The sequence below is a fragment of the Salmo trutta genome, chromosome 18 (genome assembly GCF_901001165.1).
Source record: "Salmo trutta chromosome 18, fSalTru1.1, whole genome shotgun sequence".
Lineage (NCBI taxonomy): Eukaryota > Metazoa > Chordata > Actinopteri > Salmoniformes > Salmonidae > Salmo > Salmo trutta.
This window is the reverse complement of record NC_042974.1, coordinates 43498919-43521656: the sequence shown is the minus strand read 5'-3', so window position 1 is coordinate 43521656 and position 22738 is coordinate 43498919. Positions and strand designations below refer to the sequence as shown.

The 22738-nt window shown below is 43.9% G+C and overlaps 1 protein-coding gene across 6 annotated transcripts in view; it reads left to right on the top strand.

The window, feature by feature from the left end:
• Positions 1 to 21808, top strand: part of LOC115153340 (zinc finger MIZ domain-containing protein 1) — a 196875-nt gene extending 175067 nt beyond the window's left edge. For 3 of the 6 annotated variants that reach the window (XM_029698684.1, XM_029698687.1, XM_029698689.1), the window contains 19 exons: positions 4841 to 4985; positions 7748 to 7862; positions 8408 to 8613; positions 8737 to 8941; positions 9198 to 9485; positions 9667 to 9849; positions 11882 to 11938; positions 12116 to 12278; positions 13366 to 13567; positions 14274 to 14352; positions 14506 to 14637; positions 15360 to 15465; positions 15799 to 15959; positions 16151 to 16218; positions 16322 to 16390; positions 16660 to 16928; positions 17088 to 17287; positions 17690 to 17971; positions 18345 to 21808. In XM_029698684.1, coding sequence (XP_029554544.1) covers positions 4841 to 4985; positions 7748 to 7862; positions 8408 to 8613; positions 8737 to 8941; positions 9198 to 9485; positions 9667 to 9849; positions 11882 to 11938; positions 12116 to 12278; positions 13366 to 13567; positions 14274 to 14352; positions 14506 to 14637; positions 15360 to 15465; positions 15799 to 15959; positions 16151 to 16218; positions 16322 to 16390; positions 16660 to 16928; positions 17088 to 17287; positions 17690 to 17971; positions 18345 to 18452 — 3038 coding nt within the window. In that variant the 3' untranslated portion in view covers positions 18453 to 21808. Of the gene's footprint in view, positions 1 to 1940; positions 1977 to 4840; positions 4986 to 7747; positions 7863 to 8407; positions 8614 to 8736; positions 8942 to 9197; positions 9486 to 9666; positions 9850 to 11881; positions 11939 to 12115; positions 12279 to 13365; positions 13568 to 14273; positions 14353 to 14505; positions 14638 to 15359; positions 15466 to 15798; positions 15960 to 16150; positions 16219 to 16321; positions 16391 to 16659; positions 16929 to 17087; positions 17288 to 17689; positions 17972 to 18344 lie in introns of all 6 variants that reach the window. The other 3 variants (XM_029698685.1, XM_029698683.1, XM_029698686.1) reach the window with 3 other exon arrangements.
• Positions 21809 to 22738: the final 930 nt, after the last annotated feature.

Here is a 22738-nt window from a genome sequence, read left to right as displayed (position 1 = left end):
CTTGGAGTGGTTCCAAGGGACTATGTCTTGGAGCATGACTGCAGCCTAGCAGCACTGCACAGGACAGACAGAGACATATCAGCTGACCAGGGCTTGACCTACTGGGGCCACAGTTTGACTCACTGACCTGAGCTCTGCTTCAGAGAGACTGGCTGCTCGTCCAGTAAGATTGTGTAGTACTGGAAGCTCGTCCAGTAAGATTGTGTAGTACTGGGAGCTCGTCCAGTAAGATTGTGTAGTACTGGCTGCTCGTCCAGTAATATTGTGTAGTACTGGCTGCTCGTCCAGTAAGATTGTGTAGTACTGGGAGCTCGTCCAGTAAGATTGTGTAGTACTGGCTGCTCGTCCAGTAAGATTGTGTAGTACTGGCTGCTCGTCCAGTAAGATTGTGTAGTACTGGCTGCTCGTCCAGTAAGATTGTGTAGTACTGGGAGCTCGTCCAGTAAGATTGTGTAGTACTGGGAGCTCGTCCAGTAAGATTGTGTAGTACTGGCTGCTCGTCTAGTAAGATTGTGTAGTACTGGGAGGACAGTGGGGGATTCATTAAGACACACAGTGTGCAGTCCCCAGTGAACACTTTTCATCTGTTGAGCTGCACTGTTGTTTGTTTCCTGTACATCTAATGTGCTCTATGTCTAACCACTGCAACCACCAGCATCCTCACAGCTAGTGTGTGTGTGGCCACCCTGTTTCCTCTTCTGTAAGAAGCCTAGGCCACTGACTTAAAGGGTTACTTCGGGATTTTGGCAATGGGGCCCTTTATCTACTTCCCCAGAGTCAAATGAACTCGTGGATACCATTTTTATGTCTACGTGCAGTCTGAGGGAGGTCGCTATCTAGCGCTAGCACAATTGCTTACTAGTGTTAGCGCAATGACTGGAAGTCATTGTGCTAATGTTAGTTAGCATTGACTCGAAAACTACCTCTAATTTCCTTAACATAAAAATGGTATAAACAAGTTCATCTATCATTGCCAAAATCCCGGAGTATCCCTTTAGCCTCAGGATATTGTAAATCTTATCCATCTAATGTGTTCTAACCACTGAAACCTCCAGGATCCTCACAGCTAGTGCACGTGTGTGTGAGTCTAAAGTTACTGTGCTGTGAAAATGCTGTAGTGCAGATGGGAAGGTCCTGACCCCAGGGTTAGTGATTGGACAAGGACATACTTCTAATCATAGTGTATCATGGGTAATTCCTGGCAAAGCATCATATTTCAGTATCTTAACAGTCTGAATGCAGGTCAGATACTGTACACAGGTCATGACCCCTATGCCTTCACTCTAGGCTACATTTCAATCTGGAAACTAGCGTGATGTAATCCTATCTGTGTGCCCTCTAAAGAATGAAAAGTGTATTGTGTTGAAGTCAACCAGAATAAATCTGCATGTATTTTTTTTCTTTCTACTTAGGGCCTCATCCATCATGGCTCTCCACCTCTCTACATATCTTTGTGTGGTCAATAAAGCATTTCAGACAAATATATTGACTTGGTAGGACTAACAGAACTCTTCATCTCTATCACCACAGAACTATGACTTTAATCTTCTTTGCCTATTTAAAGAGCATAGTGCATGGCTATCCATCTCTCTGGATCTCTTTGTCAGTCAAGTATTCATATCAAATGCATATAAAGCAAATATATATATCTATGTAGTCTGACCCTATAGGGTGGAAGGGTAGGCTCTTTGCGAGTGATTGGCTTAAATGAGCCTGCGTTTTTTTTCTTTTTTTTCTTAGGCGGGCCTAACTTCTGTTTTGTGTGTGTGTTTACTTTGAGCCTCGATTGTTTGTGGGTTTGGTGCCAGTGCCACACATAGGGATACAAGACACAGAAATTGCAGACTGCACGTTTAACTTGACTGTTGCTTCTGCATTTTGTGTTTTGTTGGTGATTAACCCCTCCCTCCCCAGTAAAATGTGTAATTTGAACCCTACAGAAACCAACACCTGCAGGAGATGTCAGAGTGACTCAGGTAGCTAACCTCGCTCCATCCCTCCCTCCATCCATCCCTCTCTGGCTCCAGCATCCGACCGCTTATCGTTACTCCACCTCCACCCCTCCATCTGTATGCTCCGTATGCTCACAGAGACCAAATCAAACTCGCACTATGAGAAAACCTGAACAGTTGTGTTTCAGTAAACAAATAAAAAACAGACAGTTTATAAAATGAATGTGATTATTTACCCTGTGCTGGTTTTTCCTGCAGTGTGGTTTTGATTGAATCTGCCCCAGAGTCATGGAGAGAGATTATAAACCCATTGGATGTGCTTCTGGTTGGGCAGAGGCTCTCAGAGTGGAGTGGAGGAGGGTCATTAGCTGGGAAGGATATCATTGGCTGCTAAATGGGTTCCATTACGGTTTTGCAGAAGCATGACTTTGTCTGCATCTCGAATGGCACCCGATTCCCTTTTAAGGGCACTACTTGTGACAAAAGTAGTGCACTATATAGGGAATAGGGTTCCATTTTGGATGCAGACCTTTTGATTTCAAGAGGATTTGATGTCCTCTCTCCATATTTCTTATTTTGCACACATTATCCTGCCCACATTACACAGCATACTGGCTGGAGCTTTATATAGATTATGATTTTATAGAAATAGCTTTTTTTGTCTTGTATCACACGTTGTATGTGTATAGGCTTCTGACAATGCGTGTATTCGGCGTCCAATGTACGGTTTACATGTTCTGAGAAAGTGTACTGTCTCATATCTGTGTGTACTATGTAGTACTACCTCTATCTGTAGTGTACTGTACGTGAGCTGATCTGCATGTGTGTCTATATCAGAGTGTTGTGAGTAATGTGGGCTGCACAGTCAAGCCTGTAATATAGGCCAGTCTGTGACATCACTGCTTTCTGCATTCATCCATACTGTACGTTCAGTGGAAATGTGTGGTCTGGTCTTTTAAACTTGCTGTTTATCATGTACAAGTGCTGAGACATTGCAGTGTCAACAACAGAGAGAAAGATATAATGATGTCGTCATGTGGACTGTACCTTTAACTGTAGAAGAGGAGAATATCCACTAGCTGAATTACCTGAGTCATCCAGCCTGTGTGAACAGCAGGAAGTGTAACCCGGGGCAACAGGCTGCTGTTTCCATTAACTAATGACAGAGTGCAAGTCCTCCATTACAAGGAAACTCCGAATGCTAATTACTGTAGAACAGAGAGAAAGAAAGAAAGAGACAGAGTGAGAGATAGAGAGCGAGAGAGAGTGAGGATACTAGCAGAGTACTTAACCCTTCCGTGACTACTTTTGACCAGAACTCTATGGGCGTAAATAGCAGTTTGCCAGGTCTTGCGACAGGCTGGGCGTGCGGAGGGAGGACGGAGGTGGTGATTAAGTGGGGAGATAAGCTCTCTGTAATGGCAGGGTGGAATAATTCCACTTTAAGTAGGAGGGCTGAGTCTCTCCTCCCTCTGGCTCTGGCAGAAACCTGCTGGGAGCCTGAGACTGACTTCTCAGAGATTGGCTCAATGTGGCTCAGTCTGCTCTGCTGTGGTCAACTCTCCTCTTCTCGTTTCTTCTCTTCTCGCTCCTCCCCTTTATTCATAGCTCAATTAAGGCTTTGCTGTTTGATCTCAAACACCTTTTGAGCTTATTTTCTGTGTTAAGATGTTAGACATTAAGTCCATAACTCTTCTTATGGACAGTGCATCGTACACCATTCATAATGATGTTTGCCTGCCTGCATGGTGGAGCAGACAGTTACCTGCGTTGAAGATGACTGAGAACGCTGAGCAATCTGATTAGTCATTGGGGACGAGGGGAGGAAGAGGGGGTGAAAGAAAGAGGAGGGGAGAGGACGGGTATACACTCTCTAACCCATATCCATCTCTCTCTCTCTCTGTCTCCATCTCTCGATCTCTCCCTCTCTCTCTCTCTCTTTTCCCACCACCCCCTCTCTCTCGCTCTGCATGTTACCATTCCTCTTCAGAAAGCCAGAGGACTCTCTTCTAGAGCGATCAGAGCTGATGTACTGCAGATAAACACTGTGTGATTCATTCCATCAGTCACTGAGATCTACACTGGCAAACAGACAGCAACAGACAGGCTGGGATTACTGTGTTAGGGTGCCTCAATGTGGCAGGAGGCAGAACTGCAGTCCAACTTGAAGAGTGAGAGGCAGCACTCAAATGTAGTGGGCAGAACATAGTCAGAGAGTTGAGGAATCAATTGAGATAGTTTTGATCAAGCATTTTTGATGGGCAATTGTTTGTTTATTTTTCTGATGGCAGAAGTGGCTGTGGAGACTCAGAGAGTCCAAATCATTTTGCTGAAGTAGTCAGGAAAACAATACCATAGGATCCTATGTTTGGTAATAGAAACTGACTTACTTCAGACTGTTTTAGCAGACCGACAGACTGTAGTTAAAGTTTAAAGTTGTATATGTAGACCGACCTGTGTGTGTTTCCTACATTATTAGACTGACAGGTATGTGTGTGTGTGTGTTTCCTACATTATTAGACTGACACGTGTGTGTGTGTGTGTGTGTGTGTGTGTGCGTGTGTGTTTCCTACGTTTTTAGACTGACACATGAGTGTGTGTGTGTGTGTGTTTCCTACGTTATTAGACTGACACATGAGTGTGTGTGTGTGTGTTTCCTACGTTATTAGACTGACACATGAGTGTGTGTGTGTGTGTGTTTCCTACGTTATTAGACTGACACATGAGTGTGTGTGTGTGTGTTTCCTACGTTATTAGACTGACACATGAGTGTGTGTGTGTGTGTGTTTCCTACGTTATTAGACTGACACATGAGTGTGTGTGTGTGTGTGTTTCCTACGTTATTAGACTGACACATGAGTGTGTGTGTGTGTGTTTCTTTCCCGTAGCCCTGCTGTCATCGTGGTGCGAGGAGCTGGGTCGCCTCCTGCTGTTGCGTCACCAGAAGAGCAGACAGAACGAGTCCCCTCAGGGCAAAGTCCCCATGCAGCCCAGCATAAACACCATGAAACCCCCTGGAGGACTCTCACATGGGTCAGTGTGTATGTCCCCGTCCGTCCGTCTGTCAGTGTGTACTTTGCTGTATATGTTTTCTGTTTTACACAAAGGGAGACATTGTCACTTTCATTTTCACTTACACAACAGGTGGGAACATGTCATTTTAACACACACTCCCTCATTGGTTCCCTGGTTTAAACTGGATCGTTCATGTTAACTTTAACAATGTTTACCTAAATCTCAGTTTCCTCCCACCTCTCCCCCCTCAAAGTAAGCTATATAAATCATGCCCTATGTTGCATTTAACCTAGAATATCCTCCTCTCAGTCCCTTCTCAAATAAATACATGTACTGAGTTTTTCTCTTCATGAAAGTGAGCTAAGACAAGCTTAGCAGAGCTAGTTTGGAGGATAGGAGCAGACATACACGCTAGGGCTGGGAATTGCCAGGGACCTCACGAAACGATATGATCTCATGATTCAATGTGCACTGCGATTCGATGTTCCAAACATATTGCTCACGGTATGTCTGCTGCAGAGGGACAAGAGAGAGACATGAGAAAACGGGTTTTGATCGGTCATGGAAATAAAAGTGGAGAACAAGTTATGAAAGAAAATGACTGGTGTTTTAGTGCAGGTACAGCCAACTAGCACAGAAATTATTTTGCGATATTGTCAAAACGATACGATATATCATCAGAAAGGGTGGCAGGTAGCCTAGTGGTTAGAGTGTTGGACTTGTAACCGAAAGGTTGCAAGATCGAATCCCTGAGCTGACAAGGTAAAAATCTGTTGTTCTGCCTCTGAACAAGGCATTTAACCCACTGTTCCTAGGCTGTCATTGTAAAATAAGAATTTGTTCTTAACTGACTTGCCTAGTTAAATAAAGGTAAAATAAAAAAGAATTTCCCTGATAATATAACTGTATTGATTCCCCCCATCACTAATACACAGGCATGCACAAATGGAGGGAGTGGGCTGCAGTGAAGTAATGTTCAGCAGAATGTTCTGTGCTTGCCCCAATTCTAAACCTGGCTGCCACTGTTCTGCGCTGGGCATCTTGGGAGGTGTTCTACCTCCTTGAAGATACTAGTATATTGGATCCCTTCCAGCATGTGTGAAAACATACTCTTTCTGTCTCTCCCTGTTTAGTTTGGTTCTTCATATTCTAGCCTCCGATTTGTTTGGCGTTTTAATGCCAAATATTCCAAATAACATATACGTGGCCGAAGGGTTCCAAGCATTATGATACATTTCACATTTCTGGGTGGATGTGCAATCCTCTGTTGTGTTACGTACTTGGCCAAATGAAATCCACGGCTGTCACGTTAGTATGTCTTTGTATCTGCCCTGCAGTGATGACAGGGGGTGAGTGTGCGTGCGATACGATCACTTATCGCAGGCATTTTGCTGACATTGTTCATTACGATAAACAGCCAATACTATAGAAATGTGAAGATTGAGCTGAAATAAGTTTGTTAATATAGGTGATTGTTAATTGGACAATTGATGGCTACAAACATAAAACTAGAAGTAGTAGTTTAAAAGTCCAATGCAGGTGTTTTTATCTCAATTTCAAATCATTTTCTGGATAACAATCGAGTACCTTACTGTGATTGTTTTCAATAAAAAAGGTCAAAGAGAAACAAAAATAACTTCTTAGCAAAGAGCAATTTCCCAAGCAAGGATTTTGCTAGGACTGTCTGGGTGTGGTCTGAGTGGGAGGGCAAAACTGAAAATTACCTGTTATTGGCAGTGATGGAAAAAGTACTCAATTGTCATACTTGAGTAAAAGTAAAGATACCTTAATAAAAAAAGACTCAAGTAAAAGTGAAAGTCACCCAGTAAGATACTACTTGAGTAAAAGTCTAAAAGTATTTGGTTTTAAAAATACTTAAGTATCAAAAGTAAATGGAATTGATAAAATGTACTTAAGTATCAAAAGTAAAAGTATAAACTATTTAAAATTCCTTATATTAAGCAAAACAGACAGCACAATTTTATTTATTTATTTATTGGCGGATAGCCAGGGGCACACTCCAACACTCAGACATAATTTACAAATGAAGCATTTGTGTTTAGTGAGTCCGTCAGATCAGAGGCAGTAGAGTTGACCAGGGATGCTCTCTTGATAAGTGTGTGAAATGTACCAATTTCCAGTCAAAATGTAACAAGTACTTTTGGGTGTCAGGAAAAATGTATAGAGTAAAAAGTACATTATTTTCTTAAGGAATGCAGTGAAGAAAAAGTTAAAATTGGCAAAAATATAAATAGTAAAGTAAAGTACAGATATCCCCAAAAAAGACTTAAGTAGTACTTTAAAGTATTTTTACTTAAGTACTTTACACCACTGGTTATTGGCAGAGAGGTTTGGTACTCTCTATCTTATTGGTCTATTAACTCATTTACTGCATGGTGATGTCACCATGGAATGCCAAATCCCATTTAGAATTCTAATTCCTAATTCATTGGCCAAAATTCCATCCCACCAAAACAGGCTGAAATTTCAGGCGGTCTTTTCAAACAGCTCTTAACACTAAAAGGGAATTATCATAATTTTCACAATTTCACAGTATTATTCCAACCTAGTGTGGAAATATTTATAAAACACAAGAAAATCTAGTTTTTGTGTGGAGTGCTTTAAAGGATAATTACAAAAAAATGTGGTGCACATCAATGTTATAAACTTATCATTATATTTATTGTTATCACATCAATTCAGGCAATTTATCTCGGTATGGATTTTTGTCCATGTTGCCTATCTCTCGGTTAATGTGTGTGTTCGTATTTGTTCTGTAGTGATGGGTCATTTGCCTACGACTCAGTTCCATGGCAACAGAACACCAACCAGCCCCCGGGGTCATTGTCTGTTGTTACCACCGTGTGGGGTGTGACCAACACGTCACAGAGTCAGGTGAGACACACAACACACACCCACACACACTTCAGTACACACTATTTGATGTTTTCGACACACAACACACGCTCTAATACCTTTGTATTGAGTCTAGTAATTGAACTACCGAAGACAGACCCTGAACCCCAAGTCTCCTTAGGCACTTTGTGTAGATCTGAGATGATTGGATAGGTGTAATATGGTGGTAGTTCCATCTTGCCATCTCTGATTGAACCTGGTGGAATCATCACCATATTGCTTTTACCTAGACATTCCTCTCAGATTGACAAAAGCTCCCAGGGGCTAGAGGCTAGGGGTTTATTGGTATTCTGATGTTGGTTGAAATATGGTTCGCTGTGTGTGTATCACCAAAAGCTAGGCCTATATCAAAGATCTCTTGTTGAAGTCCCACACAGTGAGTCGACGTCATAGAATGACATATTAGGATCTCTGTGCTTGACCTAACACTGTTTGCTGTGTCTAATCAAACACTATATCAATGATCAGTTGTTAGACAAAAAATATCAGTGAGTTGATTTGACATTTGACCTTTCTTCACCCAGGTCTTGGCCAACAGCTCCAGCCATATGAACCCAGGAGGTAACCCCATGGGCCAGGGTATGTCTGGGGGTCCGGCAGGCCTCAACTCCCCCCAGTTTCCCGGCCAGCAGCAGCAGTTCCCGGCCAAGGGAGGCCAGGGTCAGGGCTACATGCAGCAGGGGATGTATGGCAGGCAAGGATACCCCGGTGGAGGGGGCTACAGCGGGAGGTAAGAGGTCATACACACACATGAATGAAGTTGAGACTGACACATTCTCTATCTCACTCTTACTCTATGCTTTTAACACATACAGTATACACAGCTCTAATTCATATTGTTTCCGTTATATAGTTACCCAGGTGGTCCTAACACTCCCCCAGGGGGGATGGGCATGCCTCAACACTCCCGCCAGCCTGGCGACTTCACCCAACCAGCAGCTGCTGCTGCTGCCGCCGCTGTTGCCGCCGCCGCTGCTACGGCAACCGCCACAGCAACCGCTACCGTGGCAGCCATGCAGCAGGAGACCCAGAACAAAGAGATTAACCAGTATGGACAGGTACGGACACGTCACGCATGTACAAACACTGTTATCATAACACGCACACAAACACACCATTGCCATAATACAGGTTGCTAAAAGTTAGAAACAAATGTAGTTACTTACTTATAACATCTTGTTTTGGGCCTGAGGAAAAGCAGATACTACTACATACATTGTACACTAAATAAAGACAAAAACCTGGAGTCAAACCTGCAGCTTCATACTTAACTGTAACTCTTTGTCCTTTCTTCCTCCTTTTTTTCCCCTCCAGATGTGTTCCTCCTTCCAGATGGGCCCAGGCCAGGCCTACAACAACCAGTTCATGAACCAGCCTGGCCCCAGAGGGCCCCCTGGAGGCATGAACCCAGGCAGCATGGGCCAGGCCATGAACAACCCGAGCATGGGTGGGCCTACCATGGGCATGAACCAAACTCAAGCCCCAGGCATGGGGCCTTTCGGGGCCCATGGTCAGAGGATGCCCCAGCAGGGCTACGGAGGACCTGGAGGCCCCAGACAGGCCATGCCTATGCAGGGCATGAAGAGGCCCTATCCTGGGGAGGTGAGTTGGATGGTGTGTGTGTGTGTGGGGGGGTGTATATTTCCTTTGAGTATTCTATTCTCATAGTACCTCCCAACATGCAGTGCATGCCTTTCTTACACATGTTAATAGAATAATTAAGTTGCTGATTGATTCTCTCTCCCTGTCTCTCCCTCTCTCCCTCTCCCTCTCTTCCCTACAGCCAAACTATGTGGGTCAGCAGTATGGTCCTAACGGCCAGTTCCCTCCCCAGCAGAGTCAGTACCCCACCTCTAACCCATCCAGGCCGATGCCCTCCCCCAACTACCCCGGCCAGAGGATGCCCGGGGGGCAGGGGCAAGGCCAGTACCACCCGCAAGGCATGCCCATGGGACAGTACTATAGGGTGAGAGCTCCCTCACACTAACACTCCCTATCTACCTGTAAGCTGTAGACCTGCCCTCACACTAACACTCCCTATCTACCTGTAAGCTGTAGACCTCCCCTCACACTAACACTCCCTATCTACCTGTAAGCTGTAGACCTCCCCTCACACTAACACTCCCTATCTACCTGTAAGCTGTAGACCTGCCCTCACACTAACACTCCCTATCTACCTGTAAGCTGTAGATCTCCCCTCACACTAACACTCCCTATCTACCTGTAAGCTGTAGACCTCCCCTCACACTAACACTCCCTATCTACCTGTAAGCTGTAGACCTCCCCTCACACTAACACTCCCTATCTACCTGTAAGCTGTAGACCTCCCCTCACACTAACACTCCCTATCTACCTGTAAGCTGTAGACCTCCCCTCACACTAACACTCCCTATCTACCTGTAAGCTGTAGACCTCCCCTCACACTAACACTCCTATCTACCTGTAAGCTGTAGACCTCCCCTCACACTAACACTCCCTATCTACCTGTAAGCTGTAGACCTCCCCTCACACTAACACTCCCTATCTACCTGTAAGCTGTAGACCTCCCCTCACACTAACACTCCCTATCTACCTGTAAGCTGTAGACCTCCCCTCACACTAACACTCCCTATCTACCTGTAAGCTGTAGACCTCCCCTCACACTAACACTCCCTATCTACCTGTAAGCTGTAGACCTCCCCTCACACTAACACTCCCTATCTACCTGTAAGCTGTAGACCTCCCCTCACACTAACACTCCCTATCTACCTGTAAGCTGTAGATCTCCCCTCACACTAACACTCCCTATCTACCTGTAAGCTGTAGACCTCCCCTCACACTAACACTCCCTATCTACCTGTAAGCTGTAGACCTCCCCTCACACTAACACTCCCTATCTACCTGTAAGCTGTAGACCTCCCCTCACACTAACACTCCCTATCTACCTGTAAGCTGTAGACCTCCCCTCACACTAACACTCCCTATCTACCTGTAAGCTGTAGACCTCCCCTCACACTAACACTCCCTATCTACCTGTAAGCTGTAGACCTCCCCTCACACTAACACTCCCTATCTACCTGTAAGCTATAGACCTCCCCTCACACTAACACTCCCTATCTACCTGTAAGCTGTAGACCTCCCCTCACACTAACACTCCCTATCTACCTGTAAGCTGTAGACCTCCCCTCACACTAACACTCCCTATCTACCTGTAAGCTGTAGACCTCCCCTCACACTAACACTCCCTATCTACCTGTAAGCTGTAGACCTCCCCTCACACTAACACTCCCTATCTACCTGTAAGCTGTAGACCTCCCCTCACACTAACACTCCCTATCTACCTGTAAGCTGTAGACCTCCCCTCACACTAACACTCCCTATCTACCTGTAAGCTGTAGACCTCCCCTCACACTAACACTCCCTATCTACCTGTAAGCTGTAGACCTCCCTCACACTAACACTCCCTATCTACCTGTAAGCTGTAGGCCTCCCCTCACACTAACACTCCCTATCTACCTGTAAGCTGTAGACCTCCCCTCACACTAACACTCCCTATCTACCTGTAAGCTGTAGACCTCCCCTCACACGAACACTCCCTATCTACCTGTAAGCTGTAGACCTGCCCTCACACTAACACTCCCTATCTACCTGTAAGCTGTAGACCTCCCCTCACACTAACACTCCCTATCTACCTGTAAGCTATAGACCTCCCCTCACACTAACACTCCCTATCTACCTGTAAGCTGTAGACCTCCCCTCACACTAACACTCCCTATCTACCTGTAAGCTGTAGACCTCCCCTCACACTAACACTCCCTATCTACCTGTAAGCTGTAGACCTCCCCTCACACTAACACTCCCTATCTACCTGCAAGCTGTAGACCTCCCCTCACACTAACACTCCCTATCTACCTGTAAGCTGTAGACCTCCCCTCACACTAACATAACCATTTGACCATTTACTCCTACTCCCATTGTGCAGCTGTACATTTAACCATTGATGTCTGTTTCATTCACAGCAAGAGCCATTCAACGGTCAGAACAGAGGTGGATACTCTTATAGCCAAGGCAACGGGGTATGTGCCCTCCTTTTTTATCCTTTCTCTACGCAAATGTAGATGCCAACAGAGTTATTTGAATTCTCTATCTCTCATGGTTTTTCTTTAACCGTATGTATCACCTTTCTTCCTCTCTCCCTCTCTCCTTTTCCCCCCTCCCTCTCCCTCTCCCTTTACCTCTCTCCTCCTCTGCAGGCCCCCAGGCCAGGTAACTACCCCCACTCCCCGGTGCCTGGTAACCCCACTCCTCCTATGACCCCCGGAAGCAGTATGCCCCCGTACCTCTCGCCCAACCAGGATGTCAAGCCCCCGTTCCCACCTGACATGAAACCAAATATGGCAGCGCTTCCACCTCCCAGTGAGTACTTACACTGGAGCATCCACACATGGATGCACACACACACATACACACACCACACACACGCACGCATACACACCACACACACACACACACACACACACACACACACACACACACACACACTGGCTAGTCTACATACAGTACAGCAGAGCTAGACCAAGCCGTCAGTAACGCTTTCGATACCTTTGGCTGAAAATACAGCAATGCCTGCACAACCAAGTTTTAGCAGTACATTGATGGTTTTATTTCATTTTCATGAGATACAAAGCCATGTTCACTACACGACTACTTCACTACACGACTACTTCACTACACGACTACTTCACTACACGACTACTTCACTACACGACTACTTCACTACACGACTACTTCACTACACGACTACTTCACTACACGACTATTTCACTACATGACTACTTCACTACATGACTAACAGGGTTGGGGTCAATTCCATTTCAATTCCAGTCAATTCAGAAAGTACACTGCAATTCCAATTCTTTGCAATCCTTTTAAATTGGGAAAATTTGGAATTTGGTTTACTTTCTGAATTGACTGGAAATGAAATAGAATTGAGTCCAACTGATCACTACTACATGCTGCCCTGATACGGCCTCCCTGTGGCTCAGTTGGTAGAGCATGGTGTTTGCAACGCCAGGGTTGTGGGTTCGATTCCCATGCGGGGCCAGTATGGGGGGGGAATAATTATGAATTGAAATGTATGCATTCACTACTGTAAGTCGCTCTGGATAAGAGCGTCTGCTAAATGACTAAAATGTTAATGTAATACAGTGCAGTTGGAAAGTATTCAGACCCCTTCACATTTTGTTACGTTACAGCCTTATTTTAAAATGTATTTAAAAAAATTCCCTCATCAATCTACACACAATACCCAATAATGACAAAGCAAAAAGGTTATTTTTTTTTTTTTTTTACATTTTTGCAAATGAATTTAAAATGAAATAGTTAAATATCACATGTGTTAGTTAGTTAATACCTCACAGTGGTGTCCTGGTGCCCCAGCCACTGTCTCCTCTATGTCTGACTGTTAATAAACCAATATACAACTCTTACCCCACTGCCACAGATACAGTTAAACGGAAAGCTGACGTCCTATCTTCCTGTCCTGTCTCTCCGCTCCCATCAGCCAATCCCAACGAGGAGCTGCGGTTGACCTTCCCGGTCCGGGACGGCGTGGTGTTGGAACCTTTCCGGTTGGAACACAACCTCGCCGTCAGTAACCACGTCTACCACCTGCGACCGTCGGTACACCAGACCCTCATGTGGAGGTGAGATACAGAGACACACAGACGGACACACACACAGACACACACACCTACGACTGTTTCTACACCAGACCCTCATGTGGAGGTGAGATATGGAGACAGACAGACACACAGACGGACACACACACAGACACATACACCTACGACTGTTTCTACACCAGACCCTCATGTGGAGGTGAGATATGGAGAGACAGACACGCAGACGGACACACACACAGACACAGACACCTACGACTGTTTCTACACCAGACCCTCATGTGGAGGTGAGATATGGAGAGACAGACACGCAGACGGACATACACACAGACACAGACACCTACGACTGTTTCTACACCAGACCCTCATGTGGAGGTGAGATATGGAGAGACAGACACGCAGACGGACACACACACAGACACATACACCTACGACTGTTTCTACACCAGACCCTCATGTGGAGGTGAGATACAGTCTTATTTCTGTACCGTCACAAAAATGTTGCCATTGTTCGCATTCCCTATACAGTATTGGCCAATAGCAGTCCTGATAATTGAAAGAACTTTCAACTAAGCATATAAACAAACCCTTGACCAACTGAATAAGGTGTGCTAGTGCTGGGCTGGAACAAAACTGTGCTGTGCTGTCCTGGCTGGGTGTCCCAGATGATTAGGAAAAACTGTTTTGTATTTGACTGTATTGACCTCTGCCCTTTGCTCTTTGCTCCCTCTAGGTCAGACCTGGAGCTGCAATTCAAGTGTTACCACCATGAGGACCGACAGATGAACACCAACTGGCCCGCCTCCGTCCAGGTCAGCACACACACGTACGCATGCAGCATGCATACAGATACGTACACACACACACACACACACACACACACACACACACACACACACACACACACACACACACACACACACACACACACACACAGACAGACACACTGTCCTCCTTCCTTCCAGGTCAGTGTCAACGCCACACCGCTGACCATCGAGCGGGGCGACAACAAGACGTCCCATAAACCCTTGCACCTGAAGCAAGTGTGTCAGCCCGGCAGAAACACCATCCAGATCACCGTCACCGCGTGCTGTTGTGTGAGTACACAATTCAATAGGTCTGCATCAGAACAAAGGATACAAGAGATATTTTAAATGTATGTAGAGGATACACTGGATGTGTTCATCATCCAGTTTTGATTTCATTTTGTCTTAGTTATTTATGTCTTTATGTTATTTATGTCTTTATGTTATTTATGTCTTTATGTTATTTATGTCTTTATGTTATTTATGTCTATGTTATTTATGTCTTTATATTATTTATGTCTTTATGTTATTTATGTCTTTATGTTATTTATGTCTGTTATTTATGTCTTTATATTATTTATGTCTTTATGTTATTTATGTCTTTATATTATTTATGTCTTTATGTTATTTATGTCTGTTATTTATGTCTTTATATTATTTATGTCTTTATGTTATTTATGTCTTTATGTTATTTATGTCTTTATGTTATTTATGTCTTTATATTATTTATGTCTTTATGTTATTTATGTCTTTATATTATTTATGTTATTTATGTTATTTATGTCTTTATATTATTTATGTTATTTATGTTATTTATGTCTTTATATTATTTATGTCTGTTATTTATGTCTTTATATTATTTATGTTATTTATGTTATTTATGTCTTTATATTATTTATGTCTGTTATTTATGTCTTTATATTATTTATGTTATTTATGTTATTTATGTCTTTATGTTATTTATGTCTTTATGTTATTATTGTTATTTATTTATTTCCCTCCTCTATGTGCAGTCGCACCTGTTTGTGCTGCAGCTGGTCCACAGGCCTTCAGTTCGCTCCGTCCTGCAAGGGCTCCTGAAGAAGAGACTCCTGCCTGCAGAACACTGCATCACCAAGAGTATGTTACTGTTACTGCACAACTATACTGCAATAGTCTATACCATGTCTTACTATAACTCTGACTCCTGCCTGCAGAACACTGCATCACCAAGAGTATGTTACTGTTACTGCACAACTATACTGTAATAGTCTATACCATGTCTTACTATAACTCTGACTCCTGCCTGCAGAACACTGCATCACCAAGAGCATGTTACCACTATTATGTTGTACTATACTACTACTATACTAATATAGCCTTTACCCCATCTTACTACCTTTACATTAATATGCCTAACTCTATTCTAACTTTAATCTCTGTTTCTCCCTCCTCTCCCGTCTCCCGCTCCAGTTAAGAGGAACTTCAGCAGCGTTGTGGCCTCGTCGGGTAACACCAGTCTAAATGGGGAGGACGGAATTGAGCAGACCGCCATCAAAGTCTCCCTCAAATGCCCAATCACTTTCAGGCGCATCCAGCTGCCTGCCAGGGGGCATGACTGCAAACACGTACAGGTAGGACGGCAGAAAGGGGTATGTTTTCACACGGTAGATGGCTGGATAGGGCCACGAATTTTCCCAGACTATGTGCCTAGACCAGGAAAAACTCTAGGCTCTTATAGCACAGGTGGTTTGGTGACCTACGCTAATGTGATGAGTAACCTTGCCTGAGACCTGAAGACTCATAAGGGTTTTGTCTTCCACAGTGTTTTGATCTGGAGTCGTATCTGCAGCTGAACTGTGAGAGGGGGATGTGGAGGTGTCCTGTATGCAAGTATGTGATGACCATTTCCAAACTATGTTTTGTCAATAAAGTTGTCTCCTTTTTGAATGAGTTAAAATGATGCCTGTTTTTCTCTCTTTTTCGCTCTTCACAGTAAAACTGCCTTGTTAGAGGGTCTAGAGGTGGACCAGTACATGTGGGGAATTCTCAACGCCATCCAGAAGTACGTTTATTTTTCCTTATTACTAACGATAGTTCATAATTATTATTAACCTTCCGTGCTTCATGTTATTTTCCAGTTTTCCCACTATAGTGTCTATGTAATATAGGACCATAACAATTCCCTTCTTCATCCTGTAGTGCTTAAATGTTATTTTCCACTATTCCCAATATTATTATTACCACGGTGTCTTCGTAATACTGGACTTTTCCACTTCCTCCATCCTTTGTAATATGGGACTGTATAAAAAGGTCCCCTTCCTCTTCCCGTAGTTCGGAGTTTGAGGAGGTGAACATTGACCCATCGTGTAGCTGGCGGCCGGTGCCCATCAAGTCTGACCTCCATATTAAAGAAGACCCTGATGGACCGCTGGCCAAACGCTTCAAGACCATGAGCCCCTCCCAGATGACCATGCCCAATGTCATGGAGATGATCGCCCAGCTGGGCCCTGGCCCCTCCCATTACCCATCAGGCCCTGCTCAGCACGGGGGCGTTGGCGCCGGGGGCAACCCAGGGGAGTACGGTGGCCCGAGAGGCCCAGGTAAGACCAATTTCAGAATTCAGATATTACACATTTTGAACATGTTAAATGTTGTTTATTTAGCAGACACTCTTATCCAGAGCAACTACAGTCATAACAAGGTATGTAAGACAACCTTAAGAGTCCCCTCCCCTTATTTCTGTTTTTCTGTGCTGCTAGGCAACACTTACCACGGCCACGGGAACTTTGACTTCGCCCACGGTAACCCCTCGGGCGGGGGAGGTGGTGGAGGTGGACCGAGAGGAGGAGGATCCCCCATGAGTGACTTTATCCACACCCCTCAGCTGTCCCACCCCCCAGACTTCCCCGGGGGTCTTCTATCCCAGGACAAGCCCCTCAGCCACGGCATCAACGGCCCTGTAAGTCCCCTACACCTCCACTACCAACCACCAGGGGCACTCATACCAGAGTTGCTGAAGATCCTCATAGAAAAGTAGTACACCCATCCCCCCAAACATTTCCCAGGTGGAGGGTACAACAAATGTCATATGAAAGGAATAGAAATACTTGTTTGTATATCATCGCATATAGTCAGGCCTGTCAAAGACCTTGTAGTTCATCAATCAGGTTAGCTTTGGCATTGTGCTCAGCTTGTCTTAGCAGCCTTGCTCATGTCATCCTCAACATGTCAGCTCAGAGCTTTCTTTAAACACATTCTACTTCCTCTCCTTCCCTCGCGCTCTCTCCCTGGGTCTCTCTCTTTCTCTCAATCCATCTCTCTCTCTCTCTCCCTCCCTCCATCCCTCTCTCTCCCTCCTTAGATGTCTCATCCTTCCAGCACTGATCAGTCCCATAATTCCATGCAACAGCAGAGCTTGCACGCGCCTCCACACCCCAACAGCCAGTTGATACATCATGGTGGCAGCCAATCAGGGCAGTCGTTACACCACAGCGGCCAATCGTTGCTGCCCCCTCGCCAGCAGGCCCCGCCTCCCCAGCTGCAGCAAGGCCAGAACAGCCACCAGCACAGCGATCTGAACTTTAACCCCTCCTCGGGCATCGAAGGTCAAATCAGTGGTGACATGCCTGAGCCCTCACTAGATGTAAGTGTGACATCATTGTGACATCGTGCTTAGGATGCATGCGCAAACAGGTGCAAACGTCATCTAGCTAGCATTAGCATCGTCTGCTAAAGCTTTTCTCATTACCTAGCTTTGGTTTGATGGAGCATGTCAGCTGCTACGCTAATACCTTTAGTTGTTTAAAAAGACTCTTGGATAGAAATGAAAAGTCTATTGACAATATGTATCTTAATTCTTGTCTCTCTTCCCTTATCGCTCTCACTCTGTCTCTCGCTCTCTTCCTCTCTCTCCCCCACCTTCCCTCTCTCTCCCCCACCTTCCCTCTCTCTGGCTCTTCTTCCTTCCCTCCCTCATCCCCCCCTCTCTCTCTCTCTTTCTGTCTCTCTCTCTACAGCTGCTTCCAGAGCTGGCCAACCCAGACGAGCTCCTGTCCTATCTGGACCCCCCGGACCTCCCCTCCAACAGCAACGATGACCTGCTCTCCCTCTTCGAGAACAATTAACCTTTCGCCTCCCTCACCCCTCGAGCCAAACCCAAATCTTCTCCACAGACACACACACACCACAGGCTGTGTCCAACCAGCTGGACTCTCCATAGAGTCCTTAGACACACCGTCATCCTCATATGGACTGGTAGTGGGGACACTTCCCGAGTGGACTTACCCAATGTGTAGTGCACTTCAGACCCAGGGTTCAAAGTTCAAACCCCCAGTCAGGTCACACCTCCTACACACCCGGGTTCACACCCCGTCGGACACACACACACACACACAATGTTTTGTCAATTGTGGCATAGACGTGTAGGTGGCATGAGGTCATCTGTCAGAACATGAGATGATGATGAGGATGACAGTCTGGATGTCAGGGAGTGGACACTGTGTGTGAAAGAGACAGGAAACAGGAAATGCACTCATGTCCTCACTTCCTCACACACACTCTTCCTCATGTAAAGAATCGCGGAGCTCCTCTGGCCGACAACACGGCAACAGCCAATGTCGGCTGTCTAGTCCTTAAGTGATATTATATCGAAAGAAAACTGTGCAGCTATTAATCACGTTCTATGCGTATGACCTCACAGGCCGAACTCTCTGTGTGGTCTTTTAGGAAAAAGTGTTGTAGCATTGTTTTATCATTCTTATTTCCCCCATTATACAAAAACAAAGAAAAACATACAAGAAGAGGAAAGAAAAGTCATCTTTTTGTCCTGGCCAGTGTTTCTATCAATCCTATTTTGATGTGTGTTCATCCAAGCCCTGATCCCCTGAGACCACGACCTTTAACCCCTGACCTTTGACCTAAATAAAGTGTGTTCCTATAACCTCTGACCCTTAGCTCACAGTGTGTGTTTCCATCGTGACATCAGTCAGTCAGCACTGGGTCCGTTCCTATTCATTCTACTGAAGCACAACAGACAGAGCCCCACATCACATCGCAGGCAGAGCACTGAGAGGAGAGACCAAGGCCTGTGGGGGAGGATTGTAACCTTCTAGCTAGCCCAACCCAGTCTATGGAAGAATCAGCACTGTTAGCTCTTCTGTCTGTCCATCGCCCCGTCCAATGTTGTTCAACTTTCTCTTCCCTGATATTGCAGTACAATGCCATGTCGGGCTGTGGGCTATGCAAAAATGAGTTTTACCAATACATTTGTTTTGGGTTAGAATGATGGAGAATTGTGTGTGTGTGTGTGTGTGTGTGTGTGTGTGTGTGTGTGTGTGTGTGTGTGTGTGTGTGTGTGTGTGTGTGTGTGTGTGTGTGTGTGTGTGTGTGTGCAAGAGAAAGAGTGAGGATGAGATTGATAGAAAAAGAGAAAAGAGAAGAGTCCCTGTTTAGACAGAAACATCTAGTGTTGCAAAAGATATCCGGCCCTTGTAATAGAGCCAGAATTAAAGTTAGCCTGTTTCTCCCTCTTTAAGGTGTCTTCCTCTGTTCTACAGGCCTACAATTGCTCCTGTAACTATACTGTACGGTTTGGCTCTACCATGTGTTAAGAAGTGCATGTGTGCCAATGGCCTCTGTTCTAAATTAGAGGGAAAGAATATTGTCTTTTTTATTTTATAGTCTTCGCATTTTTTTTATCATGATTTTATTTGACATTTTCTTGCAAAGGAATGATTTTGGTTAATGGTAATGTATTGTCCAACTTTTTTATTTTCATGTTTGTTCCACTTTGACTGTTCATTGGAAAATTGCCATGCGTGATTCATCACCAAAGTTATCCCACAGTTTGTAGGAGTTGGCCTGGACATTACTATAATGTAAGAATGATGCCCTTCTCTGCTTTAAGCATACTCCTAGGGAGCCCATCAAAAATGATTCTGAATAAATGTGTGGTTGCACTGCATTTTCTGTGTCTTGTTACTGTTAAACTGTATTTTGTCATCTTAAAAAAAAAAGGAAAAGCACACATGATCCCACAATGGTTTATAAAGACAATAATTTCAAATGGTTGTCATCCTGACAATGTATGCTTTAAATATATTTGCTAATGTATTGAGGGAAAAGTGACTTTACCCCCAGTCTTGTTTTAAGTCAAAAGTCCCTCTGGAATTGAATGTGAGTTCTTTGACATTTTTGTGCTACCCTCTTTTGTACAACACAAGATCATCATGTGTATTATTCTATCCTCGTAGCGTTTTTGATATTGTTCTCCTATTTTAAGTTATTACTTTGTTTATCTATTAAGTGACTTTGTGAGAATAATCATAATTTGGTTTACATCAGATTATGTAGCCTACTAAATGAAATTGAAGATTTCTAGATCAATCCGTGGATATTGTTAGGACTTAGGAATGATCCCCAATGCTGATTGAATCACCTGAACACAACAGATCCTTTGGTCTGTCTGTTTGTTGAAGACAATGCACTGCCACAGCGAGGTATTTTGACTCCCCTGCCCTGTCTGTCTGTAGATCTGTGTAGACATGATGCTGAAGTCTGGTCTATCAACGTTACTGTCTATACGCCACATAGAGGTTTGAGTCTTGTCCGAGGTTCAGGCTCCACACCCAACTGTAGCTGGACAGTCAATGGACACATTGGAGTGTGTTAGAGGATGCAATGTATTTTCATGGAAAGAAAATGGGAGATGTTGTGATCCTCCCGGCCCTCTCTACTCGGCCACTTAAATGCAAGAGAAGAGAAAGAAACGGGTCTGGAGGGTCTAAGAAATGCATGTACATTATGTAAATGACAAATAGAGACACATTAACTTACAGAAATGTAGACATTTTCCCCACGCAGGGGACAATGATACGCATTGTGTATTTAGAATTTGTAAAGTTTGCATCCTCCTGTCAGAAGAGACTGTTGAATTGTGGGAAAAGGAGTCCGTGTTTGAGATAGTCTGTACAGTCCTCTCTCCCCGACCACATTTGTTCATTTATGTAAGATACTTTATTATCTACTTCTCAAACACGGCCGTTGGAAAAGAAAAAAAATACACATTTGTTTCTCTTTGTGTAAAATTCAACTTCTGTGTATTTCTCTATTACCTGTGTACTTTATAAAGGTGCTACAACAACAAAATAATAAAGATAATTTTGAGGTACCAATCGGGATTTGTGGGAACCATGAGTGGTTCCTAAAAATTGTAGATACAAAATTTACAGTTTGTACAATTTTGTCAAATTTACAGTTTTTACACGATTAGGCAAAAAATATTACTTCCGAGGTACAATCTGAAGTGATTGACACACCAGGTGGCAGTTGTCTTTTTTGTTTTGTACATTCTGTGTACAGTCATTTCATATACTAAACTGGTCAGAAAAAAAGAATTGTGATTTTTAGTCTTGCAAAACTGTATGTAGTTAGATGACGTGACATCCTAATATTTATCTAATAAATATGTATTCAAATGAAACTCATGCATCATGGTCTTGGTTTTCCAATAGCCTACATCTTCTATCCTCTATGTAACTTTAATGACAGTAAATGTATCGTCATCCACCAGACGCAATCACAGTGGAGAATGCTAGAACAATGAAGACCAACTGGCAGTCAGTTTAAGAGCTTTCATAACAATATGATTATTACATGCATGCACAGTTTGAAACTACCTTAAAAAGGAAGAGTCCTGTCTATCACATTTAAAGTTATTTAGACCTAAAATACAGAGTTCAATATTGGAGTAAAGGCTTTGATGGGGAGGGGAATAAGACATTCTGACAATAAAAATCAAAATACTATTGAATATTGTAGACAGATGTATTCATCATTTTCATGGACTAGCTATCCATGTGCACAACATCATCATTCGGTGTCGTTGTTGCGGGTCTTTGCAACGTCATGTGTAATCACACATAACACCCTTCTCAGAACTTCATGTTGACAAGATGTTGCAAATTAAAAATCATATAAAATATTGCTCTTTGGTGATTGCTGCGACCAGGTTGTTTTCGTCTGGACCCGTTAAGAACGCAGTAGTGTATTTTGACATCACAACTGACAACGAATCTCTGGGACGAATCATCATAGAGGTAGCTAAGGTTAGCTAAATAATATTAAAGTATACTTAGCAAAAATATTAACGCAACATGGTAAAGTGTTGGTCCCATGTTTCTTGAGCTGAAATAAAAGATCCCCAAAATGATCTATACGCACAAAAAGCTTATTTCTTTCAAATTTTCTTCACAAATGTATTTACATCCTTGTTAGTGAGCATTTCTCCTTTGCTAAGATAATCCATCCACCTGACAGGTGTGGCATATCAAGAAGTAGACAGCATGATCATTACACAGGTGCATCTTGTGCTGAAGACAATAAAAGGCCACTCTAAAATGTGCAGTTTTGT